The sequence below is a fragment of the Podarcis vaucheri genome (assembly GCF_965113315.1).
Source record: "Podarcis vaucheri genome assembly, chromosome: 14".
Lineage (NCBI taxonomy): Eukaryota > Metazoa > Chordata > Lepidosauria > Squamata > Lacertidae > Podarcis > Podarcis vaucheri.
The window spans coordinates 41,106,925-41,131,405 of NC_138752.1; the positions used below are offsets into that span (position 1 = coordinate 41,106,925).

A 24,481-nucleotide genomic window follows, 5' to 3' on the forward strand; every position below is an offset into this window, starting at 1 on the left:
AGATATAACAGGAAATACGTATAGGCAAAGAATATGTAGAAAGCACAATAAGGTGAATTGGAAGCCAAAAGTGTGTGTGAAGTTAGAAGATTTGTTGTTAGCGTGTGTGTAGTTGCTATTGACGTACAGAAACTCATTACTTTTTGTGACACTTTCACCCTTGGTGCACTTGTCCCTACTTTCTCCGTTCACAAGTAGCTACAAGTAGAGACTACAATATAGATCTAATTAAAACTAGATTAACACACCCAGTACCCTCGTTCCAAAAATTCAATGCATACACACTTACCTTAGTACTACATCTAAAGGAATAGACTTCAACAGTTTTCCAAAAGCTTGCCTTATACGAGCCCCGCTGTGGACTAGCTGAACACGGCATACATCAACACATCTGCATCAGATAAATAAATACAATAAGGACTGCATACAAATTTGAACATTATTATTTGTCCTGGAAACAAAATTAACAACGTACCTCTGCAACAGATCATCTGGTAGAGACGGTGACAAAGCATGGAGGCTGCTGCATGCCTGAAGACAAATATTTACATCTTCCAGAAGAGCTATGTATTGGGTAAAAAGGAGACAGTATTAATTTTTTTTAATCATGTAACTTAGGCTATCACTATATTTAATTCACACGATCTAACAACAATTCTATTTGTTTTTCTAAAAATCAAGATCAAATATTATATGTCACTCCCTGTCCTTAATTTCACACACCAATGCTAATAGAATTTCCAGTATAGGCCTATTACACCAGGAGCTATAAAAGCCACTGAAAATAAAAGTAATGATGTGCATCATTAACATAATTTCGTTCCAGAGTGTGAGTCATGTAGTGTCATCCATGCTGACATTTTCCCATGCTGACATTTTCTTCTTTGAATTTATGTCCATGCCATGTCACAAACAGCTTCTGCAACAAAGTGAAGTTTGTTCTGCAGTTCGGAGGAGAGTGTACAGTAAAAAAAAAAAAAGCATCATGACCCCTTAGGCTCATGACATGAGTTCCGAAATTCATTGGATTTTTTGTTCCCCTTTTCTTCATGTAGAAATTTAATTGCTCTACATACAGCACAATAATCCCACGCACTGTCGGATTACTTATCCTTTTAGAGCCATGTGAAGCATCAAGTTCTCACTACCATGCCCAGTCAATTCTACAGCTTGGGTCACTTCATGCAAAGGCATTTAACTAACCAAGACTCCTGTGTGGTACCCTAAAAACTTAACCAAAGCACCGAAGCATAATAAAATGTATTAGTCTTTAAGGTGGCACACAGATGTCTTTACTGGTTTTGCCAAAACAGACTAAGATGGCTACACCTCCGGAATTTGCCATTTAGCAAATGAATTTTAGGCTGGACTGGAAAAATGGTTGACTATGGGTTTAGCCAAAGCATGAACAACAAAATTGGAAGGACTTGACTTTACCCATTTCTTATGCTAAGCGGAATAATAAACCACTTACTGTTTGCCAGGAGTCCCTTGCAGAACTTATGAAAAGATGGGAGGGAGAACAGTGGTGCATATGTCTCTGATTTTTTCATTAGGACAGCCACTTCCAAAGCCCATGTCATCAGTAGTTTCCTAGAGATACATTATACAGTAGAACAGTTAGTCTAGATAATTACAAATTAACATTTCTAATCCTGTTGGGCTCGATCTAGGCTTGTCATGAAAGGAGTTCTGCTCCCACTGGAGGGGAAGGAGATTTTCACATTTTCTTCCCTCCTCCCCTCCCCCACCCCGGTCCCCCCCTATGTTCAATTGCAATACCCTCCCCCCTAGCAGCAAGTGAGGTGGCAGAGCTACAAAGGGAAAGAGGAACCTCTCCCTACCCACTTCCGCTGGATCTCAGTCCATTCCATAAATTGAAGGGGTCTGTATGTTTATGGAAGGACAAGTCTGGATCCAACTCTAAGATGACACACAGAACACAAGGTTTGAGTGACCTGGTACATACATATCAGACATATCCACTTCACTAGTAATGCAAGAAACGTTTATCTAATTTTATCACTGGAGAACTGAGTAGAATGCATGTTACCTACAAAGTAAGGCTGTAGTTTTTAACCCATTTGTATACTGCTGAATCATATAAACCTCTAAAAGCGGTTTACATAAAATATGAACACATAGTAGGGAGTAAGCTCCACTGAAAACATCTGGACTTGCTTCTGAGTAAACAGGCAGAGTAAAACTGCACATGTGGAATGTACTAGACAAAATTGGCTGTTTTAGAGTTGCTTTGGAGTAGTTAGGCATACTGTATAACTTTCTTTTTTTTTTTTTAAAGAAACCGCTTTCTGGCAAGGCATAACTAATTCCACAAACTGTTATGAGAAACATAAATGCATCACATTCCTTCATTTTTATGTATAAATATACTGCTGATGTTTAATTAGTACCAATCATTCTGTCAGAGACACGTCTTCTTTGGACAGGGAGAAAGCACTAGTTACCTGGTATCATGCGTAAGGTTATCCTTCTTAAGTAAAAGTCCCAGGAGATTTAGTATTATGGAGAAATGTTTCTTCGTAGCTGTAGTTACAGTACTAATAACAGCCCCATCAAACAAGGAAGGAGAGGAAGAGCTGAGGCTGCTAGATATGAAATGGTCGTGCCTGGAGATCAACACAAAGTTCAATGTTTACTATCTGGTGACCACATACAGGGTTAACACCACATGTTGCTGCAGCTTCATAATGTTAAAAAAACCCAACCCACCCTGCTTCACTGCCTCCTAGAATCGCTTCTCATTCAGGCTTGCCAATCTAGGGTTCTCTTGCAACTAGAAAAAGTTTTTAATCCCAGTAACCCAATCCTCTCACTTCTCTTTCTCTCTTAAAGAGACTCACTAGGAACACTCCATACTGCCCATTTTACTCTGTTGCTTTCTGATTTTTTTTAGCATTTTAAGAAATTACCTCAGCCAAGAGCAGAGGTTTCACTATCACTCATGAAAACAAAAAAGTACAATACAACAGATATCTTCTAACACAGCCATCATTATCTGACTGTGATTTATGAGGGGATGCCCATTAAAATGAATGGAGATTGTACAATAGCACCTACTGTGTTGCACACAGTACACTGATAAGGTATTAACAATACCTTCCATTGTTCAACTAAAACAACCAAGTGCATTTGGTCCCTGAACTGATATATCGCTGCTATTTTATCATTTACATTATGGAATGAATGCCTTCACACCTGGTGCAATGTGAATAGAGGGTGTAGAGCACTGCATACTGGACTGCAGGAAAGTGAACTGCTATGTCACCATGCGCAACCATCAAATTCTTGCTCAGCAATGCAAACACCGTTGGAGATAGAGCCCACATCTGCCAAAGCAAGCAACAGTAAAGAACAAAGTATTTATGAAAATTACATTGCTGTCAGTACTATATTCATTTAGTTTTTGTTTTGTTTTGTTTTGAAAAAGCATGATTATGTCTTTTCACAACTGCTACCTAATCACAAAACTAGAAGTAAACTAACATTTGAGCAACAACAAGAAGTTTTCTTGTAAAGTGTGATGCAAGGACAAAAGGGGATGGGATAGATACTGGACATTTTCCACAACTGAAATCACCATAAAGTGATCTTAAAGAGCAAGGTGACTTCAGCTAGTGTTTGAACTCTCTCTTCATATGTGGCAGCATTGAGAGGAAAAACAGAAAATGTGTTCCCCACTGTGTACTGACATACGACCCTGTGTTGCAGCTAATAAAGCAAAGATAATGTCTACTTTAATTAGTTACAGTGACTATGGGGAACCTCTGGCCCTCCTGATGATGCTGAAATAAAACTCCCATAATCCCTGACCACTGGCCATGATTGCTAGGGCTGATGGAAGTTGTAGTTCAGCAGCATCTGGCTGGGCTAAGGTTTCCTACAACAGAGTTAAGTTGATTGTTAAACCATTCTAACCCAGGAAGAACTTCCCACCCAAGTAAAAATGTGTGGCTGTCCTTCAATGTAGCAAAGTGAATGACATGACAATATATATGATGCTATACCAGATTTTAAATTTTAAACAGCCACTAAGATGTAAGCACTTAGCAATATAATTGCCATTCATATTTACACTGTAGAACATACTCACTCCAATCAATGAGTTTTTTGCATTTCCTATTGTAGTCAGAGCACTAAGGTCGAATATAACAACAAATTTTGCATTCGCTACATCGAAAACATGGTTCTTGAAAGCATCGTGTTGGATCTCAGAACAAGCCTCTGGAAGCTGCAGACTGCAAAGAAGACTGTTCAAGGCACATGCCATTTCCCCAAGAATCAACCTGTAGGCTGTTTCCAAAACCGGAATGTTCTTTAAGCTTAGTACTGCTTGATACACTGCATGTGCTGCTGCAACCACCTTGAGAAACAAGAGAAAATCAGCATGTCACAAAGGTTTGGAGCTGCATATTACACATTACCTATAGCTTGCCCACTCTTCACAATCATTAACACAGTTGAAGATTATGGTACTGGGACACAGGTGGGGCTGTGGGTTAAACCACAGAGCCTAGGACTTGCCGATCAGAAGGTTGGCGGTTCGAATCCCTGTGACAGGGTGAGCTCCCGTTGCTCAGTCCCTGCTCCTGCCAACCTAGCAGTTCGAAAGCACATCAAAGTGCAAGTAGATAAATAGGTACAGCTCCGGTGGGAAGGTAAACGGCATTTCTGTGCGCTGCTTTGGTTTGCCAGAAGCAGTATGCTTCATGCTGGCCACATGACCCGGAAGCTGTACGCCAGCTCCCTCGGCCAATAAAGCGAGATGAGTGCCGCAACCCGAGTCGGCCACGACTCGACCTAATGGTCAGGGGTCCCTTTACCTTTAGCTTTGGTACTGGTATAAAATAAATCTGGCATTTTAGTCTATTCTTAAACTTTATTTTACTTGCCTATAATTTTATAATAGTTGATTGTTTTTACTGTACTGTTCTTTGTGGCATGTTTTAATTTTTATCCATGCCCACTGTATGCTGCTCTTGGCATCACCATGGATGAAGGGTGGTTTAGCGGTGGTTTTTTAACAAATAAAATAGTAATAAACAAAATATGTTTCCTTAGAACAACCACAATTACTATAATCACAGCTGAAAGTCAATTATGAGTGTCAATTATGGGTTGTATCCAATTTTATGCAAAAAGGCAGCCAGTCTTTTCGATATCCTCTTCAGCGCTGCAACCCATCACCACCCTCACCCCAAAAAGCCTCTCCAGAGAGTAAGGGGAGAGCTATCAAATGATGCAAGCTGTGTGTTATAGAGATGCAGAGGGAGGGGACGAGTAGTGTCATTCATATCTAGCACAGAAACAATCAAATAAAATCAAGATCAAACAAAAATGTTTTCCATCCTCCTAAAAACAAAAAGTTGTTTCACCCAAAGCGTGTAAGAGCCTTGTCATGTACAACAGCTCAATATGCCAAGCATGCTCTAGAGTTGCTTGTCTGCCTTCGTTTCTCATTCTCTTAGCACTTGGTTTCTTAAGTCCACTCCTGTTTCTAGGCACAACAGCCTCCAGAGATGGAGCAACGGCCAGTTATGGTTGTCAATTCGAGCAGCACTGCAAACTAATTGGGCATGATGCATGAATTGAGCTACTAACCATGCAGAACAGCTTACTCACACTGAGTCAGTTGTAAAATTAAAGGGTGTGTACATATGTGCTTTCTTTTAATTTAGAAATTAACATCAAAATGCAAAATCTAAAAGTGCATCTAAGCAATTGTGGCATGAAGGTAACCATTTATTGCTTACCTCTTTTTCCTTATGGTAGCGGAGTACAAGCAATTTTGATTCCGGTATAAACAATTTCTCTATAAATGATGATGGAAGCTTTGTATTTATTTGTTCAACAATCTGGACAGAGAAGAAGACTTGTCATTATACTTTTACTTGTCAAATCTTCACTTTAAGTCAAATACATATTTTGAAAAACATTGATAGCTTGTTGAGATATTTAGCCAATGGCAATTTTAGATTTCTTCTTTCCACTGGCAACTTAGAAAGGTACACAGGATGTTTATTGTGAAGGTGGTTTCTCTCTTGCAGTGAACAAGGCATCCAAAAGCAAATGGCTTAAATCCTCCCTCCACCAAGGAGAAGCAAGGAATCATACTAAACTTTAGTATCTGTTCTGCCCAGAGTGCCACACCTATGACAGACAAAAGAAATCTGAGGCATACCAGAAGTGCAGCTTCAGACAGGAAGGAACCACCAGAATTAAAGAGCCCCATAGGCACCTACCCATCCCCTAAAGCAGTGTTTCCCAACCACTGTTCCGCGGCACACTAGTGTGCCGCGAGATGTTGCCTGGTGTGCCGCGGGAAAAATTAAAAAATTCGAAAGATTTTTATTTTTTTAAAGTCAAATTTTCGATTGGAGCGCCGTCACTAGATGACCCCTGGGGTTCCCTCCCTCCCGCTCTGCGCCTCCCTCCTCCTCCTCCTCCTCCTCCGGGGAGGCCCTTCCTGGCTCTCAGCCAAGGCTTGGCGGCTGCCACTCACTCACTCACTCGCTCGCCCACCTGTCCCTCCATCCCTGCACCGGCCTCTCCCCCTCCGTCCCCGGCGCGGGGGCTGCCGGGATCCGTAGTCCCCTCGCCCTTGGGTTCCGCTCCCGCGCGGGGTGCGCGAACTACGTTTCCCAGCGTGGCCTGGCGGGCCGGGCGTTTTGTTTGAAGCGCTCTTCTCCCGGCCATGGAATGAGCGCAGCGGCGGCCGGGCGGGCAGGGGCTCTTCCGCGCAGACCCCGCGCAGCCTGCCTGCACCCCCGCAGAGATCGGGCGGCAGGATGGAGCCCGGGGATCCCCGCGGAGGCGGAGCGGCGGAGGCTGCCCCCCAGGTAGGGCTGTGTCGGGGGGGGGGTTATTTTTGCAATGCTGCATCCGCGCCGGAGGGGAGGCATCGGACCGCGGGGAGACCCCTTGGCGTGCGTGCAAGGCAATGCATGCGTGCAGGCGTTGCATGGAGTGCAGTGCAATGCAATGGCAACGCGGCGCCCTGCATGCATGCATGCAACTTCCACCGGCGCTCCGGACTTGGCAGGTGAGGGGGGTCCCCAGTGGGCGGCAGAGAGAGCCGGGAGGGCGAAGGGGAGCCGGGGGAGAGCAGCGCTGCTACCCGAGCCGAGCCCGGGGGGAAACTTCGGCGTCGTTGCGCCGGGTGTTGGAAGCGGAGGCTGGCGGGGGCCCCTCACCTGCAAAACCTGGTCACCTCTCATATATTTCGTGCATTGCATTCATCGCCCGCTTTCTCCTCCAAGGAGCTCCTGGGGGCACGCGTGGTTCTCCCCGTGTTATCCTCGCAACAACAGCCCTGCGAGGTGGGTCAGGCGAGTGGCCCAAGGGAGCACCCAGGGATTGTCCTGGCCAGGTGGGGTGATTTGAACCCTGCTCTCTGCCCAGTCTTCGTCCTCATTTAGCCCCCACATGTGCATGACTGTGCATGACTGAGGTTTTCCCCCCTCGTCTTGGCTATGGTGTGAGTCTGTGCTGTTAATTAATGGGGTTCTGCCTTCGGAGAAGATGAGCCAGCCCTCAAGGAGGTGATTATGTAATTTGCTAGCAATTCATGTCCCTCCCGGCGTGACGCTGCGCGCTGACGTCACGGGGCTGTAATGGTGGTGTGCCTCGAGATTTTTTTCATGAAACAAGTGTGCCTTTGCCCAAAAAAGGTTGGGAAACACTGCCCTAAAGAGCCACGGGTAGCTACAAAAGCTTAGTCACATGATTCCTTGCCTATCGGGAGGACTTAAGCCATTCGTTAATGAATGCTGCCTGGGTAGGTAAAGGATATGGAATGATATAATCCCACAATGGCTGCTAGTACCAGAGCCAATATTTAGAACAAGCATCAACATTTTGACAGGTGGAAATTGTAAGCTTTTAAAAATACAGACATAAGAAGTGATTCCATAATTTACAAAGTACTTAAATCCTTAAAATGCTATTAAACCCTTCCTATCCCTCCAAACATCTCTATCAGGTAAATCACCTTTCTCCTCATTTAAAGATGGAGAGGTGGGACTGGAAAAGCAGTGATTTGCTCAAGGCCATAAAATTATTATAGAAACCAAGATCAAGCTAGAGAATGGGCTCCCTGTACACTCACTCATAATCTTAAATTGTCAAATGAACAAACAAAAACCTATGATTAAAGTGAGATATTATGAGAACTGTATGTACCAGCATCAGTAAGTTCAACACCGAGATGATATAATCAGTACCACAAGTCTGACAATTTTCCAGCTGATCCAATCCATAAGTGATGACCATGTCACAGTGTATAGCCATACTGGGATCCAGACTACCAAGCAGGACACCGACACACTCATTGGCAGCTGTCAATACAGCCTCAGAAAAGAAGACTTGGTTTGCTGCTGTCACACACCTCATTACTCTGTACAAAACCTGAAAACAGAGGGAAAAGAGATACAATTAACTGAAAGATGAGTGCTGTCAAGTTCCTCTGAGGGTAAAACTGCACAACCATCTGGAGTCATTCCAGCCACACGCTTTCACTAGAAAATACTAATAACCACTACTGCACATCAAAATGGAAAATGATTTTAAAGTCTGGTGGCATAAGTACAGACAGCACACAGGGAACAATGCAAAAGTTAAGCACAACTGCATCTTCCAGAGGTTTAAACAGAAAAGATATAAGCACATCCTCATCCCACTGAAAGAAACAGGGGTTGAAGATGGTTAATTTTGGCTGGAATGTATCCCACAGAGGTATTCTGCGTAGGTCCTTTTCTGCTGATTGAAACTGAAGTATGGAACAGTGAGTTTTAATCCAGTGACATCTGATGCTCTGGAATTACACACCTGTGGTGCAGGCATGTTCCCAACAGAAAGGTTGGGGAGGGAGCACACAGTATGTCAACTGATGGGTGACAACAATTAAGGAGAAGAGGCAACAAGCTTATCAGATTCCTGTTCAGTTTGGGGTTCACTGCCACAAAGGGTTTTTAGGTATGCAACATGAAAGACAGGAAGCCTTACATCAGTTACGTATGCTTCAGTAATTGGTGGCCCTCTAATGGGACTGAATCGTTCTCCGATACTCCTCACCACGGTACTGAAAACTCGAAGTAGTGCTGCCAGTTTGGGCAGTGAAACACTAGGAGGAGGAATATCTTCATCTACCGATTCTCCAGAAGCCACGTGGCCAAGGTCCTACATGAAGAAATGTAATTAGCATATACCCAATGCAAATTCACAACTGCAAGCTATGTATATTCTAACCCCACAGTGCAACATACTGTAGCTCTATGCTAACATAAGCATATTCCAGAAGGTACAGTTAGTGCAGAATTTGGCAGCTATGATGCTTAGCTGTTAAATCTTAAGACCTTCAAAAATGGCCTTGCTTCTACTATCTTTGGTCGGCTGTCTGATGATTTTCTGGAAGTAGGCCTTCACTATGGTAGCACCAACCCTCTAGAACACCATCTCTTGCAATATAGGAGACACCGAAAATGAGCTTTGAGTGAAAACTGAAGAGTCATATGTTCAAACAGGTTTCCCTGACCCTTACAATGCTTTTAAAGTGTGCTAATCTATTCTGCCTATTATTTATATGCAAGGGAAGGCACAATATCCAACAATACCCAATACCCTACTCCTTTTTAAACACTTATCAAGACCAACATTTTATTACCTCAGCATACGCTTCCATATCCTCTAGAAACTGACCAAGAAGTGTGGTAGAAAATGCAAGGTCAGCTACCCAAAATGGTTCGAGGCTCTGTAACCACCCTGTACAAAGTGCCAAACCAATAAAAACAAAGTTATGATCAAAAGTACACTTGGTTTACTCAGAAACAAAGTCAACTCAAAGTGAAGTGTACACACAACAAACAACCAGCTCTAATAAATCCTACAGTGGTAATTTTATAACATCAGTTACATTTATCAGGAAAATCAAAAACAGAGCAAGATGACTCATTTAGAAGAATGCATAAGCCAGGCATAGTCAACAGAGAACATTTGTGGCCAAATTCTACCTAATGAAAGCCACACCCATACCATAAACTTATAAAGCATATTGCTTTCCCCGAAAGAATCCTGTGAACTATTAATTGTAGCTCTGTGATGGATAAACTTAAGGTTCCCGGGATTCCTTGGGCGAAGCCACATGCTTCAAAGCCATGGTGTGGATGTGACTCAATATTGGGAAATTAAATAAAGTATCTTTCATTTCATAATTAGTTAAAAACAACTTTACAGAATTTTGAATGAGGTTGCCAGGTAACTATATTCTGAAAGAAAGGAGATTCTGTAGCAGGGTGTCAGGGACAGGCAGGAGTCTGAGGGGTGGGCAGAGGAGGCGGGGTGGGGGCAGGAAGATGATCCAGGGGGAGGGAGCCAGCAATTTGGGAGGGGGGAGCCAGGGGCAGGAAGAAGAGAGAAAGTACGGGCAGTCAGAGACAAGAGGAGAGGAAAGAGTTGCAGGAAGGTGCATAGGTGGACGTGACAGTCCCAGAGAGAGCTGGGCTGTTAGAATCTCCTCTGTCCCCTCCACCACTGTCTCCATAGACAAGAATAGGCTTACAGCAACAGAAGTAGCTAAAGCTGCTGCGCCTTAGAAGCTGGTGTAATCAAGTGCTTTGCCAATAAAAAACTAAACTTTCAAACACTGGTCTTCATTAGGGCTGGGTATTCTCGGGACATGGGGCATCTGCAATAAGGGACACAACATACAACACTGAAGAAATTCGGATTAAGGAAGGAAGGCTTTATCAGAATCCGGCATTCCATTAAAAGAGGAAAGTCTACTGACGGAGCTGCACAATTACTGACACATAGCAACTTTATGGTCTTATGGGGTGGGGGTGTATATTACTAAAAAATAGGAAAAGATTGGCCACTACTTCAGAGAGGTCTCCACAAAACTACATCCTCAATGAAATGAACAGCAACAAAAAAGCAAAATAGTTGCAACATGAATATGCCCTATATGTGAAATGTGGGTGGGAGAGAGGGCAGGAAGCTTTCTCATATGCAATTGTTGGAGGGGGGGGGAACACTTGCAATATGAAATGCTCATGTTCACGGTTCCAGCCACCTATGCCAGGATACTCCATTCCATTACTTCTGCAAACTTTGAATTCCTCTGAGCCTACCTGTATCTCCCTCTTGTATGTGAATTTGGCAACGATCCAAGCTTGTTCATGGTTAACATATTTGCAAGAAATGGGAATGTGCAAAAGAACACCTTATTAACTCTGCCCTTGCCCCAAGTTCAGTTATTGGTTCTTGCATAGGTATAAATTAAACCAAATTACAATTTTGATAGAAAGCCAGCTTTAGACCTCTGGGAAAACCAGATCATTTTCCCATGGTATGATGCCACTAATTTATTTTATTATTTTATTTTTCAACAAGTTGATTCTGATAAAAATGTTCAACTTCAGGAAAGCCAGACATTCCTTTTAACACTGGGGCTGCCAATGTGGTGCCCCCGAGGAGCTCTCCTAGCGCACACAAAACCATGCTCACCACATACCCATTGCACCCTTCATCAAGAAGTGGGGAGAGTAGTTACCTTTCCTGCTTTGAAAAGCATACAGAGCTGAAGCAGGAAGTTGAAGGAGTGAGCCTTCAATAGCACCTAAAAATGAAAAGAGGAGTGCTATTCTCCCCTACTTCCTCTTTCAGTTTTATGAGCTTTTCAAGGCTCTGATCATGCCCTGAGCAGTTGTACAGAAAGCAGAGTGAAAGAGAGGGCAGAAGCAAAAACTGAAGAATCTGGGAAATGGGAAAGAAATGGGGGGGGGGGAGTGGCTCCAGTAAAGCAGATTCTCTTGAAGTTACACAATTGTTTTCACAGGTTCTCAACCATAGATCACTACCATCTTCCATTAATTAAACTATAGAAATTATAAACACAGTTCTGGTGCTTTCTACCACTGTCATGGAACAAAAACATGTATCCTCATTATTATTATTTTTTTACAATAAATCCCTTCAAAACCTGCATTAAATCATAGGTCACCTCGTGGCTTTGTTGTCATCCTAAGTAAAAATCATGAAGATCCATGAGGATCTGCGCTTCAGATCTATGTTTGTTCTGCAGGCAAGAACCGGATTTATGATTTTTACTGTAAGGTCTGTCACAGTTAAGCTTTAATTTGATGGTGATTTTGCGGGGACACAAAGGAAGGGGTCCATTTTAATTTTACTCTGATATTTACCCATACCTCTTATAAAAGCAAAGAGAGTGGGTGGGTGGTGTGGGGAGGAAGGGAAGGAGACTGACCGGGACGTAGAGAAGGGCACGGAGAGAAGCAATCAAAGACAGTGATACCAACAGCACTTTCTCAAAATTCCCACAAGCCCAGAGATTCATGTTTTAACTGAATCCCTGTGACTAATACTATTTCCTCATTCCACTATAAGCAAAGTGAAGTATACACTAGTAATAACACTTCACCTTCCAGAAGGAAGCCAAGAACATCTATTAAGGTCATCACATGAAATTTTATTTTTTTAAGACTTACCAGACACTTGCTGTGTCAGAGAAGGTTTCTGAGTGTGATCAATATGCCACCCAACTAATATGTCAACAGTGTCCTTGGAAAGCAATACAGAAAAATTAATCCACCTGTAGCACATGTGTCAATACCGATCTAAAACCAAGAAAGAGAAGCAAAGGTGCTCACCCTAAAGTTAGTGCTGAAAATGTGAGGGTAACATCGGGACACAAGGAGGATGCACTTGACACATTTACACAGCAATTCTGGTGTATCCACGTTCTCAAGGATAGACTGCAGGCTAGTCATGACGAGCTTTAAGAAAAAAAAGTGTGCACCCAAAAAACCCATATTGAACAAAAACTATTCAGGCTATATATTAAAAAACAACAACCACGCTGTTTACAGAAGTGCATCAATAACTACTATTTAAATAAATAATTTATCTTGTCAACAATGTGTAGAAATGCCTGCTGATGAAGTAGTAGACCTGCTTCCGAGTAGAACTGCTTTGGTTCTCAATCTATGTTGGACACATGCTTTACAGGGGTGGAGAGAGGGGTCTGGATGGACTGGCAAGAGGGATACTGGTTCTAATGAACCTCAGCCCAACTGAGAGAAAACAAAGGGTTGCTCCTACTATTAGATTTTTCCACTCATTTTATATAACCCACTTGCCCCTTCATCTTACCCCAATTCTAAATTTCAGTCTCCACCACTGAATAATTCCTGCCCATCATGTCAGTTTTTCTACCATCATTTCCAGACACTAATCAACTCTAGTAATTTTAATTCATGGTTAAACAGAAATGTGGACATCACACGCCTTTAAGGAGATGCTCTGAGATCAGAAAGGAGTCTCAATAGGTTTGGAGCATTCCACAACTGGTTTAAAATTCTAGCAGTGAAAAGTTATGACATTGAGCTAGGAGACCAATCAGTTATAGCAGATTACTACAGCACATTTATTTATTTAACAAGATTCATAAGCTGCTTTATCATCAAAACCTGGAAGCAATTTACATTAAATATATATAAAAAATAAAATCAACAGTTTTAAAAATAAACATTATAAAATGCATATTAAAATATGCATCAAATCTACATTTCAACACTTATGGATTTCAGGTACACAAAGTTCTGAAACTGTTTATTATGCCCAATATCTAAAATGAAGTTTCAATGTGCTAATATGCTAGCCTGCTTAAATTTCAGCTTCTTCATTTCAGAAAATGATTCAGTATCTGAAAAGTCAAAATGCTCCAATTTAACTTTTATCCTTACTTGCATTACAGATGAAAATGCTTTCTTCTCTCCCACAGTCTCCAGTGCTTTGTAGGTTGCACACAAATAAAGAAGTTTAACTTCATCTTTAGTGGATGAGCTAAATTTACTAAAAATCCATTTAAAGATCTTCTCCGCTTCATAGCTCAGAGAAGCACAAAGAAGTCCAAGACAGCAAGCTCCCTCCTGTCTGAGTTCTTGAAGCAATTTGCTACTGCATTTATGAAAAAAGAAAAAGTAGTGGTAAGGATTTTCAGTCATGAACAGTAGACATTTAGCAAATGAGGACAATAAAGACTTGAATAAATGGCTATGATCTGGTTAGAACTTTCCATTAATGTGGAAACACATGGTTTGCTGTCAATTCCTTCCACTTCCCTTCTCTTTCCATCCAACTCACAGGTGGTAACCTGAAGATTAAGCATGTTGAAGGCATTTGAAAAAGGGATGAAATGTCTCCTCTTCCCTTCTGTCCTGTGCTTTCCCCTCCATCTACAAGCACAAAGACTCTCTCACACGGAAATCAAAACGTCATTCATACAGATGAACGTTCACATACACCCAAGTATTTCTGTTCACACAAATCTACTTATTCATGGATACCTGCCAGCATATTGGTAGCATATTGCCCGGGGTTGTGGGGTACCAACATACAAGCGGGAATCAGATAAGGAGGAGGAGCATGGAAAGCTGTTTTCTATGGGCTCTATACACTAAAGTGCTGTGTGTGGTTCAATGTGAGACACAAGGAGGAAGGTAGGAAGGACTCTACCTTCTGTCTCTCCCCTATCTCAGCAGCTCAGAATTTCTTGCCACAGTTGCCATTCTAAATCAGCCCAGGAACTACTATGTCTAGTAGTAGCAGTTATTGAAATTCTGCATGCTCCATAGGATTTCACTGGTCTCCATCAGACTCAGCTCTGTCCCTGTTTCATTTTGCCTGGACGTATCAGCAAATAGATATGCAAATATATACCTGTGACTCACACTTCTTAGCTCACTCTGAACCCAACCCACAATAACTGGGGGTCAAGAATGGATAGCATACTCCACAAAGCAGTCACTGAGGTTTGACCATAAAGGAAACATGCAATGAAACGCACTTCCTAGAATTCAAGCCAATCTCCAAAGCAAATCCAAGTCAATTCCTATTAATTGCTTCAGGAGTGCTAAGCCTGCATCAATCCTGAACAAATTGATGATGTCTGTCTTGGCCCAGCAACAGGTTCACTACATGGTATGCTCCCACTGATATCAAACTAAGAATTCAGTTATTGATTTCCAAAAGTAATCATGAGACATTTGGGCTAGGCTGGTCAGAAGCAAGCAGGATGCTGCTTGTTTCCCTTTTATATGAACCATGTTTTGTCCTTCCTGCAGCAGCTTCCAGGTTGAAGGTGTTACCTGGCTTGCTGGCCACATATACACTAACTTCAAGAATGCATCAGCCCAACTTACCTTTCATTAAGTACATCATGTATGGCAGTCAAGATATTATCCAGCTGTTTAACAAGCACCTGCAATAGCCAACATATACACCTTTTAAAATAATTGCTATTGTAATTTAAATTCAGATTGTTCTGTCATTTGAAAGATAAACACCACTGCTTGCCATCATATTTTTTGTCTCTCCAAAAAGTGTATATCATTCCTGGTTGTTCGTAGCACGGGTGTGACTGCTTTACTGGAAGCTGAGTGCAATAGTGCTTAATCTATGAAGCATACATTAGATACACTAAAAACATCCTTCATGATATCCATGAAGACTTTGAAGGAAAATGTGCAGCGCAAGCAGTCATTGTTTCACTTATAGATCGCTTTTAACACCTTCTGTTAATATTAGCAACTGGATGCAACCATGTCCCATTTTTCTTAAGTTTCAGTGCAAGTCTATCCGAAGTTATGCACAACACCTCTTTAGAGATACAAATATAAAACAAAGCTATTGGGAAATAGTCCAAGCAAATTGCATTAACCACAAGATTTGTGGTATATAGGTAAAATATGTTTTGATAAATATATGCCAGCTGATGTATATTATTCTCAGTGTGACTTCTTACTACAAGGAAAAGGGACCCTCAAGACCAGTCCCTTTCCTTCATTTATCTGTGGCACAGCTGATCTTTACTTCCTTCCTTCCAACTGCCATGGAAAGTCAGTCACACCAGGATGAAGTCACCTGGCCAGAAATTCTTTCTTCCCTCTGGCAAGCAAGCAAGCTGCTGCTACTCCTTCCTATCTGTGGGACATGGATGAACAGGGAAGGTTCTCGTTATCAAAGGAGTGAAGGAAGGTGAAAGGCCAGTTAACTGCTCTCCAAAAATCAAAGTTGTGGGGACAGTCAGCTGGCTCCCTCCTTCAGATCTGATATAGTCAGTGAGGAAAGCTTATATGCAGGGTTGAGAGTATTTGGAGCCAAAGTTATCCTGCAACCAATGACAGTGCTGACAAACCTTCATTCTTTGCTCCTACAACCCAGAAACCTGCCCCAAGAGAGATCATATGAGTAACAAAGTATTAATATGTTGCTAACAGAAGATACTTAACCAGTTTGTTCTCTGGTTGCTGAATGAATTCTTTCATTTGCTTTACAGTAGCCAGTCTTCGGTCTCTGTCATCTTCCCGAGTAATCCTCCGAAGAAGATTTGACAGTCGAGACTCATCAGAGTAAGACAATGATCGCTCTAAAATTGAGATATTACACATGGGCATGCTTCTATCCAAGTATAAAGTATAAAATAAACAATTACCAAGGAGCAACATATACGCAATAGGCTTACTTCATCTTTACCTCACAACTTGCAGTAACTTTAGTACAAGATTTCTAGCCCTGAAGCAAATCCAAACCTGCAACAACTGACCAAGGATCATTCTTACCATTGAAAAAGCCTCTTCTTGCAGTACTTTCAGAGACAAAGTATACCCAATTTATACAAACTAAAGTGTAATCATGACAAAATGCTAGAGATTTTGAGTTTGCAAAAATTTAATAGGGCTCTACTTTACTTTGAGCAGTGACCCTAGTGCTACTGTAGCAACAGGATTTTATTTTTTTTTGCCAGAAAAACAGAATTTCCCTTTTTCTTCAGGACAACACAACACTTACCCTGTGTTTTCCTCATGTCTTTTGTGACTAAAGCACGATTCCCATGCTGAACACTGGTAAAATCAGAATTGGTCACATTGTTAACTCTCAGCTCTTGCCCCAACGACTTCCGACCATAAGTATTTTCCCCAGATCCTCCATTGACACTGTAGCCACCTAGAAGAAAAGGTGCCAGAGCCATGTTAGTTTCTCTTGACAGCCATGAACTGTGGGTTTCTGAAAAACTTCCAAGGTTAAGAGCTACCTGTCCTTCTCAGCTGAATGATACATTTAGCGGGGATGGTTATTTATTTAAGTTTACGAATCACTCTGTTACCTCTGTTACGCTCTGTTACTATGAAATATCATAGTGCGAAGCAATGGTTAAATAAGGGCTTGTCAACCTTTTGGGGCCATGGGCACATTTGAAACCCAAGAAACTCGTGGAAGACCACACCCCATTAATATACATGCTCTCCCATTGTAAAACTACAATACCGCGTGTGACTGTGTGATGCAACAGCAACACAGGGGGACACCAAAGTTTTGGGAGTATATGGCTTTGAGAGCCAGTGTGGTATAGTGGTTAGAGTACTGCACTAGGACCTGGGAGACCAGGGTTCAAATCCCCACTCAGTCATGAAGCTCAATGGGTGACCTTAGGCCGGTCACTGCCTCTCAGACTAACCTACCTCACAGGCTTGCTATGGAGATTAAATAAGGATGAGAATAACTATGTGTGCCACCTTGATGTCCTTGGAGAAAAAGGTGGGATATAAATGCCCTAAATGAATAAAATAAATAATTCTGACCACCTTAGAAACTGTCATGGGGGACGATGCACCCCATAGCCATGCATGCCCCCACCCCACTGTTTTCCGCAACGTAATATGCGCCCTACCCCATGAACACCACATATATGCTGCCTTACACTGAAACCTCCTTCACAAATATCCCATCCCACACTCAACTGTCTCCACAGGAGGTCTGACAACGGTGAGTTTCTTTTAGTATTTCATCTCACAACCACCATTTAACTAGGTCATGTAGAGAGACAGCAACTGTGGCATGCCTTCTGTTTATCCAGATAAATAACTCCATAAATGAAAACGCTCATGCAATCCCTGCCCCATCCTGAGACCTCCACACCCACCCTGCACTGAAACTCTAAACACTGAAACTGTACATTTAAAAGCCACCCCCACACACTGCTCCACACAACACCCACACACCCCTTACCCCCTCACAATCACCCTAGACTGAAACACATACACACTGCCTGACACTGAACCTCTTCCCACACAGTGAACACCCTCAGAATGTTCACTAGGAAGACAGATTAAATATTGGAATCATACTAACAGCAACCCAGTGGTGTAGGTCACGTGGAGAGATACTGTATTTTTCTGTCTATAAGACGCTCCCATGTATAAGACGCCCCCGTTTTTGGGGACTCAGATTTACGAAAATGGGGGGAGATGGCCCAGAGTAGAAGATGCCCCCTAATATTTGACATTATTTGGGGGGGAACCTACTCTTATACACGAAAAAATACGGTCGTAATTGTGGCAATGTATCCTGTGACTCACATGTCAAACCATTAGACCACACTGCCAGCATCACAGTGCTCCTGTCCAAAGTGGAGAGGCAGTGTGGTGCAATAGTTGATTTATCTTAAGATCTAAGAGTTAAGAGACATTAGAGATCTGGGAATGCTTTTTTGTGGATATTCACACATACATTTTTAGTTTGGTGATTATTTCTTAATTAGCTGTAAAGAGGCCCAGTCCGCTTATCACATACGTTAAGCATGCACAGTGCAATTCTCATGTTGTATCAGGGTAAGAGCAAAGAGAGAACTGAAGCAAGAATGAGGCAATTTTTTGGCCTAAGGGTAAGATGTAAGCAAGCATAGTTTGTAACATTGCACAACATCATCACTGATCACGGGGCACATCTGTTAAGGCATTAGAGACTTTACTTTCCAGTTTCTCAGCTTTTGTGGTGCTTGAGCCAATGGGTGTTTCTTAAACCATCATTTAAGAGAATAAGTCTAGCATAAACATGGGGTTGCATATCATGAGAGAGGTGGTCGGGGGAGGCAGCCATGCTCTCCACAGGGGACACTTGGAGAGGAGTACCCATATATTGTTCAATAGGGAAACAAGTCTTCATGATAACATACAGGACTCCCTAGAGTCTGTGACACTGATCTCAAAAAAACAGTCCCATAACTGCTACTCACACCACCACCAGGGTTTGGGGACCACTTATATAGCTGATGGCAACAAAAGAGAAGGTAGTATTAGTACCCACCCTATTTCTGTAATTTTAAGTTGTTTTAAACCATTTTTAACATTGTGTAATATTGTGTTTTAATGCAAATATTGTGTTTTAATTGTTGTAACCTGCCCCATGTGCCTGCCTGAGTATCTCTGTGTGAGAGTCTGCTGCATTTCTGTAAGTCAACCCCACTCCCCAGCTGTGTGAATACGTGTGCTTGATGCATGTGTAACCTGTGTATGGTGAATGTGCGCACATACAAGATTGCACTCGGCATGCTCACTGCTAGCAAGCAGCTTCAGAGGAGCAGCTGACCCTCAATGAAACCATGGGGTTGAAAGTCAGCCACCCCTCATCTAGACCACAAACTAGTTTATTTCCACTGGCAGTACTCCTTTTTACCTATGAAGACAAATTATGTACCTTTTTCTTCATTCTGTATGTCAGTGGGGACTCTGATATCATCATGTCTATGTCGAGACACCACCGCTGAATTCGAGGATTGTAATCCATAAGAAGAAGAACTACTCCGATCTCTGGATGAAGAGTATTTTAAATTCTCTTGGTCAGCTGATACACTGTCAGTTCTGCAAAAAGAGAAATGTTTTAAGTGAGTGCTCTACTCCGATTTGGCCCTTACTATTCCCATATTTCTAGAATTTCTGATCTCTAAATAGGAAAGGTTGGAAGGGTAGAGAAGTATTCACTAGCTTGTGGAACATATGAATTCTCCCTGTAGCTTAACAATCTGATAAGCGGAGTCTCAGCTGATAAAACATCTCTGGCCCAGTGAAAAATTCATCAAGGTAACAAGCAAGTTAAGCACATATATGAGGAGAAGGTCAGTACCACCTATTTCTGTATTTAAGTTACTGCGGCATCAGCTAAAAGTGCATCAAGGACACAGCAAAAGCACTAGGTGTTAAGAACTAAATTTCAGTGGAGTAAAACCTGTAAAAACTTAAAGAGCTCCTACAAATGATAAACCTGCAGAAACCTAAGTTTATATGCTTTGCTAACAGGAAAACCCACAGCTAACAGCTTCTCAATGCTATATTTATTTATTTATTTATTTATACCCCGCCCATCTGGCTGGGCTTCCCCAACCACTCTGGGCGGCTTCCAACAAAATATTAAAATACTGTAATACATCAAACATTAAAAGCTTCCCTAAACAAGTCAGGTCAAATTATCAACAGTCCTCAAGTTTTCACCATATAAAAAGAGACAGAGAAAATTATGAATTATTATTAGAGAAGGGAGACTCAAATATTATGCAGCTATGTGAGATGCATTCCCATATGGGAAACGCCTTTTAAACACCAAATATTGACCTAGCATGATGAACATATCTATTCCACCACACTTTAGGCCAGTGAAATACATGCATCAGTGATGTAATATGGAAGTTTACACAGTTCCACCCTGCTTGGAAGGACTTTCAACATCAGACGTGGCTAATATAAAAAGCTCCCCAGTGTCAGTGTTTGACATCACAGGTTCCTCAGCTCCCCATACCCCCCTCTGCCCACTAACAAAAAGTATTTTGATTAAGTGCCACCATGATTTAGTAGTCGTAAGCTCTCATCTAGTAGAGCAGCTCTCTCAGAATCCTATATCCATTATCAACCTTAAAAACAAAATATATACAAATGATGATCAAATCTGACACTTTAGTAAACCTTCACCTGTTAAAGTGTTCAATACCCAACACTGGGTTATGCATCAGATTCAGATGAATTACAAGACCAAAGCGGGCCACTTCAGACAGATTCACGGTTTATCTGAGCCCAAAACTGGATCTTTCAAAGTACCCTGAACTGAGGACCACCAAATTGATTCTGAGTACTTCAGAGATTCAGAGGTGCTTAAAAAAAAAAGTTGCAGGCAGCATATCTGAAGAAACAGAAACATTTTCCCCACAGCCTGCTTGCCAAGAAAACAGAAAGTGAGGAGAAAGTGAAGAGAGGTCTCTTATAAGACTGATATGTCTAGCTTCTACTCTGAGATAATGGTTTTACCAGGACTCTTCGCTTTGGCAAAGGTATCTTCTTTATTGTTCTGTGCTCTGTTAGTTCTGCTCATGGCGTTTGCTTGGAAAATGCTGGGCATTCAAGTCATTCTATGTCTGTTACATGCTCACATATCCACTTCTATCTAATCTGTTTGCACTTGGTTTCTGCGTCTTTTGGTACCAACTGAGCAGAACACATGCCTGAAGCTGTTTTTCTAGTTCTTAATCCCTACCCCATGCAACCATCCTCCTGAAATTTGGCAGTTTGCCTTCATAGTGACACCTCTAAGATCTATGTGCCATATTCAGAGTAAAACTGTTGCTCATAAACCACAGGGAGGGAGGAGGATATTTTACCCCTCCCCCCCAAAAAAGCAACATTAAAACCACTAGACCTCTTTGTCTGCAATTTGGCAGGTTTCTTATCTAGGAAGAACCTATTTGATGTATGTTATTTCCATAGAAACTGCCCTATAATAGGGGAAATTAGGTGAATCCCTTTTTAATCATCCTAAAATTGCAAGGTTGCCCTTGAAATTTGACAGGATTCGTCCTCTCAGAAGGGGCTACAACGCCTGCAAATTTCATCCAACTCTGATTCAACTTCAGACTGCAAGCCAAATTGGATAGTCTCCAAACTGCTTCAAACAAAATCAGGCTGTTTCCCAAATGCCAAATGAGGATCCAAACCAAATTCTGTGGTTGCTAGAGACCACTAGAACTGAAGCTTCTGAATTTTACAAGTATCTGTTAGCATTCTTTTGTTGGAGGAAAAATCCCAAAGCAGCACAGTTCACCTCTCCTCACGAATGCATTTCACAATAATAAAGAACTCATGCCATGATAAATTTGTTAGTCTTTAAATGCCACAATACTCTTCCTTGTTTGTAATAAAACTGCTCACCTTAACTCATTTGATCTCTTGTAATATATAAAGCAACACATAATAGGATACAAAACAAACCAAGTCAATTTCACATTAGTAATGTCCCACAGTGCCCTTAGTTAGAGGTAGACAAAACACACATCTACCATATATAAATATTCAACCAACCAGACACTCTGAAAAGTCGCAGAATAGGGCTTCCAGTAGGAGTGAAGAATTGCCAAAACAGGAGTGCAGGGAGGATTGCCTTGTACAAGGTGAAGTCCTATCTGCTCACACAAGGCACTTTAGCTACAACCCAACGCATGTGAGTAAGACTTTCGCTTGTGCATCTTAATACCCAACACATTCAATCTCCAAGAGACAACAAAAATGACAGCCATGGATGGTGTGATAGCGCTCAATTCCCTGGATTTGTTTCTTACAACATGCAGCAAAATGAACAAATGATACAAGTCATCTTATTCAAATTCTCCCTGACCAACCTCATTGGCTGCCATGTACAGGAGAATGGAAAAGTGAAGGCATCAAGGCACACATTGAAGGACGTTCAATTCTGCCCATTCATGAACGGAAGTGACTTCCTCTAGAGAAATGGAACTTCCCCTTCCTCTCCATACACCCCATCCCTCCAAATCTGCTCTAGAGTGCTAGAGGACCCTCCAGAGCAGATTTGGAGGGGCTGCAGGGGAAAGAACTCCCATTTCTTCCTCTTGCATAACATCTGATATCATCCATTCTCCCCCCCCCCACAAAGCGAGTTGAAAAGAGCAGCTGACAATGTATTTTCAATAACTGCCATGCATTTTCAGTAATGTCTTATTTCTAACTGTAGTTAATAATTCGCACTTTGCTATCTAATGAACTGAACCACTATAATGCAATTTCCCCCTCTAGCTACATGTAAGACTTGCTGTCAAGGAGATAAAGAACTACATAACTTTTAGAAGACACCTGGACACAGTTCTGTATTGGGAAGCTTTTAATGTTTGATATTTTACTATGTTTTATATATGCTGTAAGCCGACCAGAATGGCTGGGGAAACCCAGTCAGATTGGAGGGGTATAAATAATAAAATTATTATTATTTCTCTCATTAAACTGTTAGTATAGGCGCGGGTGGTGCTGTGGGTAAAAGCCTCAGCGCCTAGGGCTTGCCGATCAAAAGGTCGGCGGTTCGAATCCCCGCGGCGGGGTGCGCTCCCGCTGCTCGGTCCCAGCGCCTGCCAACCTAGCAGTTCGAAAGCACCCCCGGGTGCAAGTAGATAAATAGGTACCGCTTACCAGCGGGAAGGTAAACGGCGTTCCGTGTGCTGCGCTGGCTCGCCAGATGCAGCTTTGTCACGCTGGCCACGTGACCCGGAAGTGTCTCTGGACAGCGCTGGCCCCCGGTCTCTTGAGTGAGATGGGCGCACAAACCCCAGAGTCTGTCAAGACTGGCCCGTTCGGGCAGGGTTACCTTTACCTTTATAGCACACTAAGAACTGATACTTCCATTCTTTCTTCATTTTACATATGATATTGAGCTATTATAGACCAGGGATATCCTACTTCCCTTCACGTGTTGTGAAGTGCAATTCCCATCATCCATGCTCACTAGCCATGTTGGGACTGATGGAAGTTGCAGTCCACAACACCTAGAGCTCACCACATCAGCTACAACATCATAACCATACTGCATCTTTGGCTCTGCAAACATAGTAAGAACAAGAAGCCAATACTACCCACTTTAACAGCAGTTTTGTGGAGAATTGAAAGTAATATTTGACACAACCTCAACATTACTAGAAGAGTGATTATTTTTCCTGAAAAGAGAAGCTTTGAGACTGCATCTTCTGAAGAACATGCAACCATTGTGCTTTAAATGGTGTGTTTGTTAAAAAATGGCAGGTTTAACACATGACTTTTTGCCTTCAAAATTGATAAAACTCCATTCTAAGTGCTGCTATGCTGCAGAGCAAGTTGTGACAGTTCCTAAATGAAGTATATGTTTACCCTAACCCCTGCTACTCCTCACACCATCATATGACCCACAAAGATACTAAAAGGGAAAGTCACAGCTTGAGTGGAGGTTGGCTTTGTCTCTCAGTTTACTATAAACATATCCAAGGAAATAGGATTTTTAAAGTAGAAACTTAATTTTACTATTCTACAAAAATACAGTACACACACAGAAAAATAAAACTATAAAAATATTTATCCAGCACAACTACTATATGGACCGGAATTATCTATGGAAGAAGGATAAGTGCTCCCATAGCAAATATTGTACTGACAACCATGACTGCAAAAGAAGAGGGAAACCATATGCAGAGCCAAGAGGCATGCAGCTGAATTTTCTAGATGGAAAAGGCTTTCCTGAAGCTGCTAAAAAGAGGAAGGCAGGAACAGAGGACATCAAAAGATATGTAATAAGGCGCAACAGAGTGAAG

General features: G+C 42.0%; 1 protein-coding gene across 1 annotated transcript in view; it reads right to left on the reverse strand.

Annotated features, from left to right (window-relative positions):
* Positions 1–24,481, reverse strand: part of SMG1 (SMG1 nonsense mediated mRNA decay associated PI3K related kinase) — a 72,088-nt gene that overhangs the window by 43,136 nt on the left and 4,471 nt on the right. The window contains exons 2-18 of the mRNA XM_082200006.1: positions 19,573–19,736; positions 16,888–17,043; positions 16,329–16,465; positions 15,240–15,298; positions 13,782–13,995; positions 12,687–12,812; positions 12,525–12,597; positions 9,683–9,780; positions 9,025–9,198; positions 8,203–8,427; positions 5,775–5,876; positions 4,115–4,384; positions 3,220–3,350; positions 2,469–2,630; positions 1,475–1,593; positions 476–563; positions 290–391 (exon numbers count right to left, since the gene is read on the reverse strand). Coding sequence (XP_082056132.1) covers positions 290–391; positions 476–563; positions 1,475–1,593; positions 2,469–2,630; positions 3,220–3,350; positions 4,115–4,384; positions 5,775–5,876; positions 8,203–8,427; positions 9,025–9,198; positions 9,683–9,780; positions 12,525–12,597; positions 12,687–12,812; positions 13,782–13,995; positions 15,240–15,298; positions 16,329–16,465; positions 16,888–17,043; positions 19,573–19,736 — 2,400 coding nt within the window. The remainder of the gene's footprint in view (positions 1–289; positions 392–475; positions 564–1,474; positions 1,594–2,468; positions 2,631–3,219; positions 3,351–4,114; positions 4,385–5,774; positions 5,877–8,202; positions 8,428–9,024; positions 9,199–9,682; positions 9,781–12,524; positions 12,598–12,686; positions 12,813–13,781; positions 13,996–15,239; positions 15,299–16,328; positions 16,466–16,887; positions 17,044–19,572; positions 19,737–24,481) is intronic.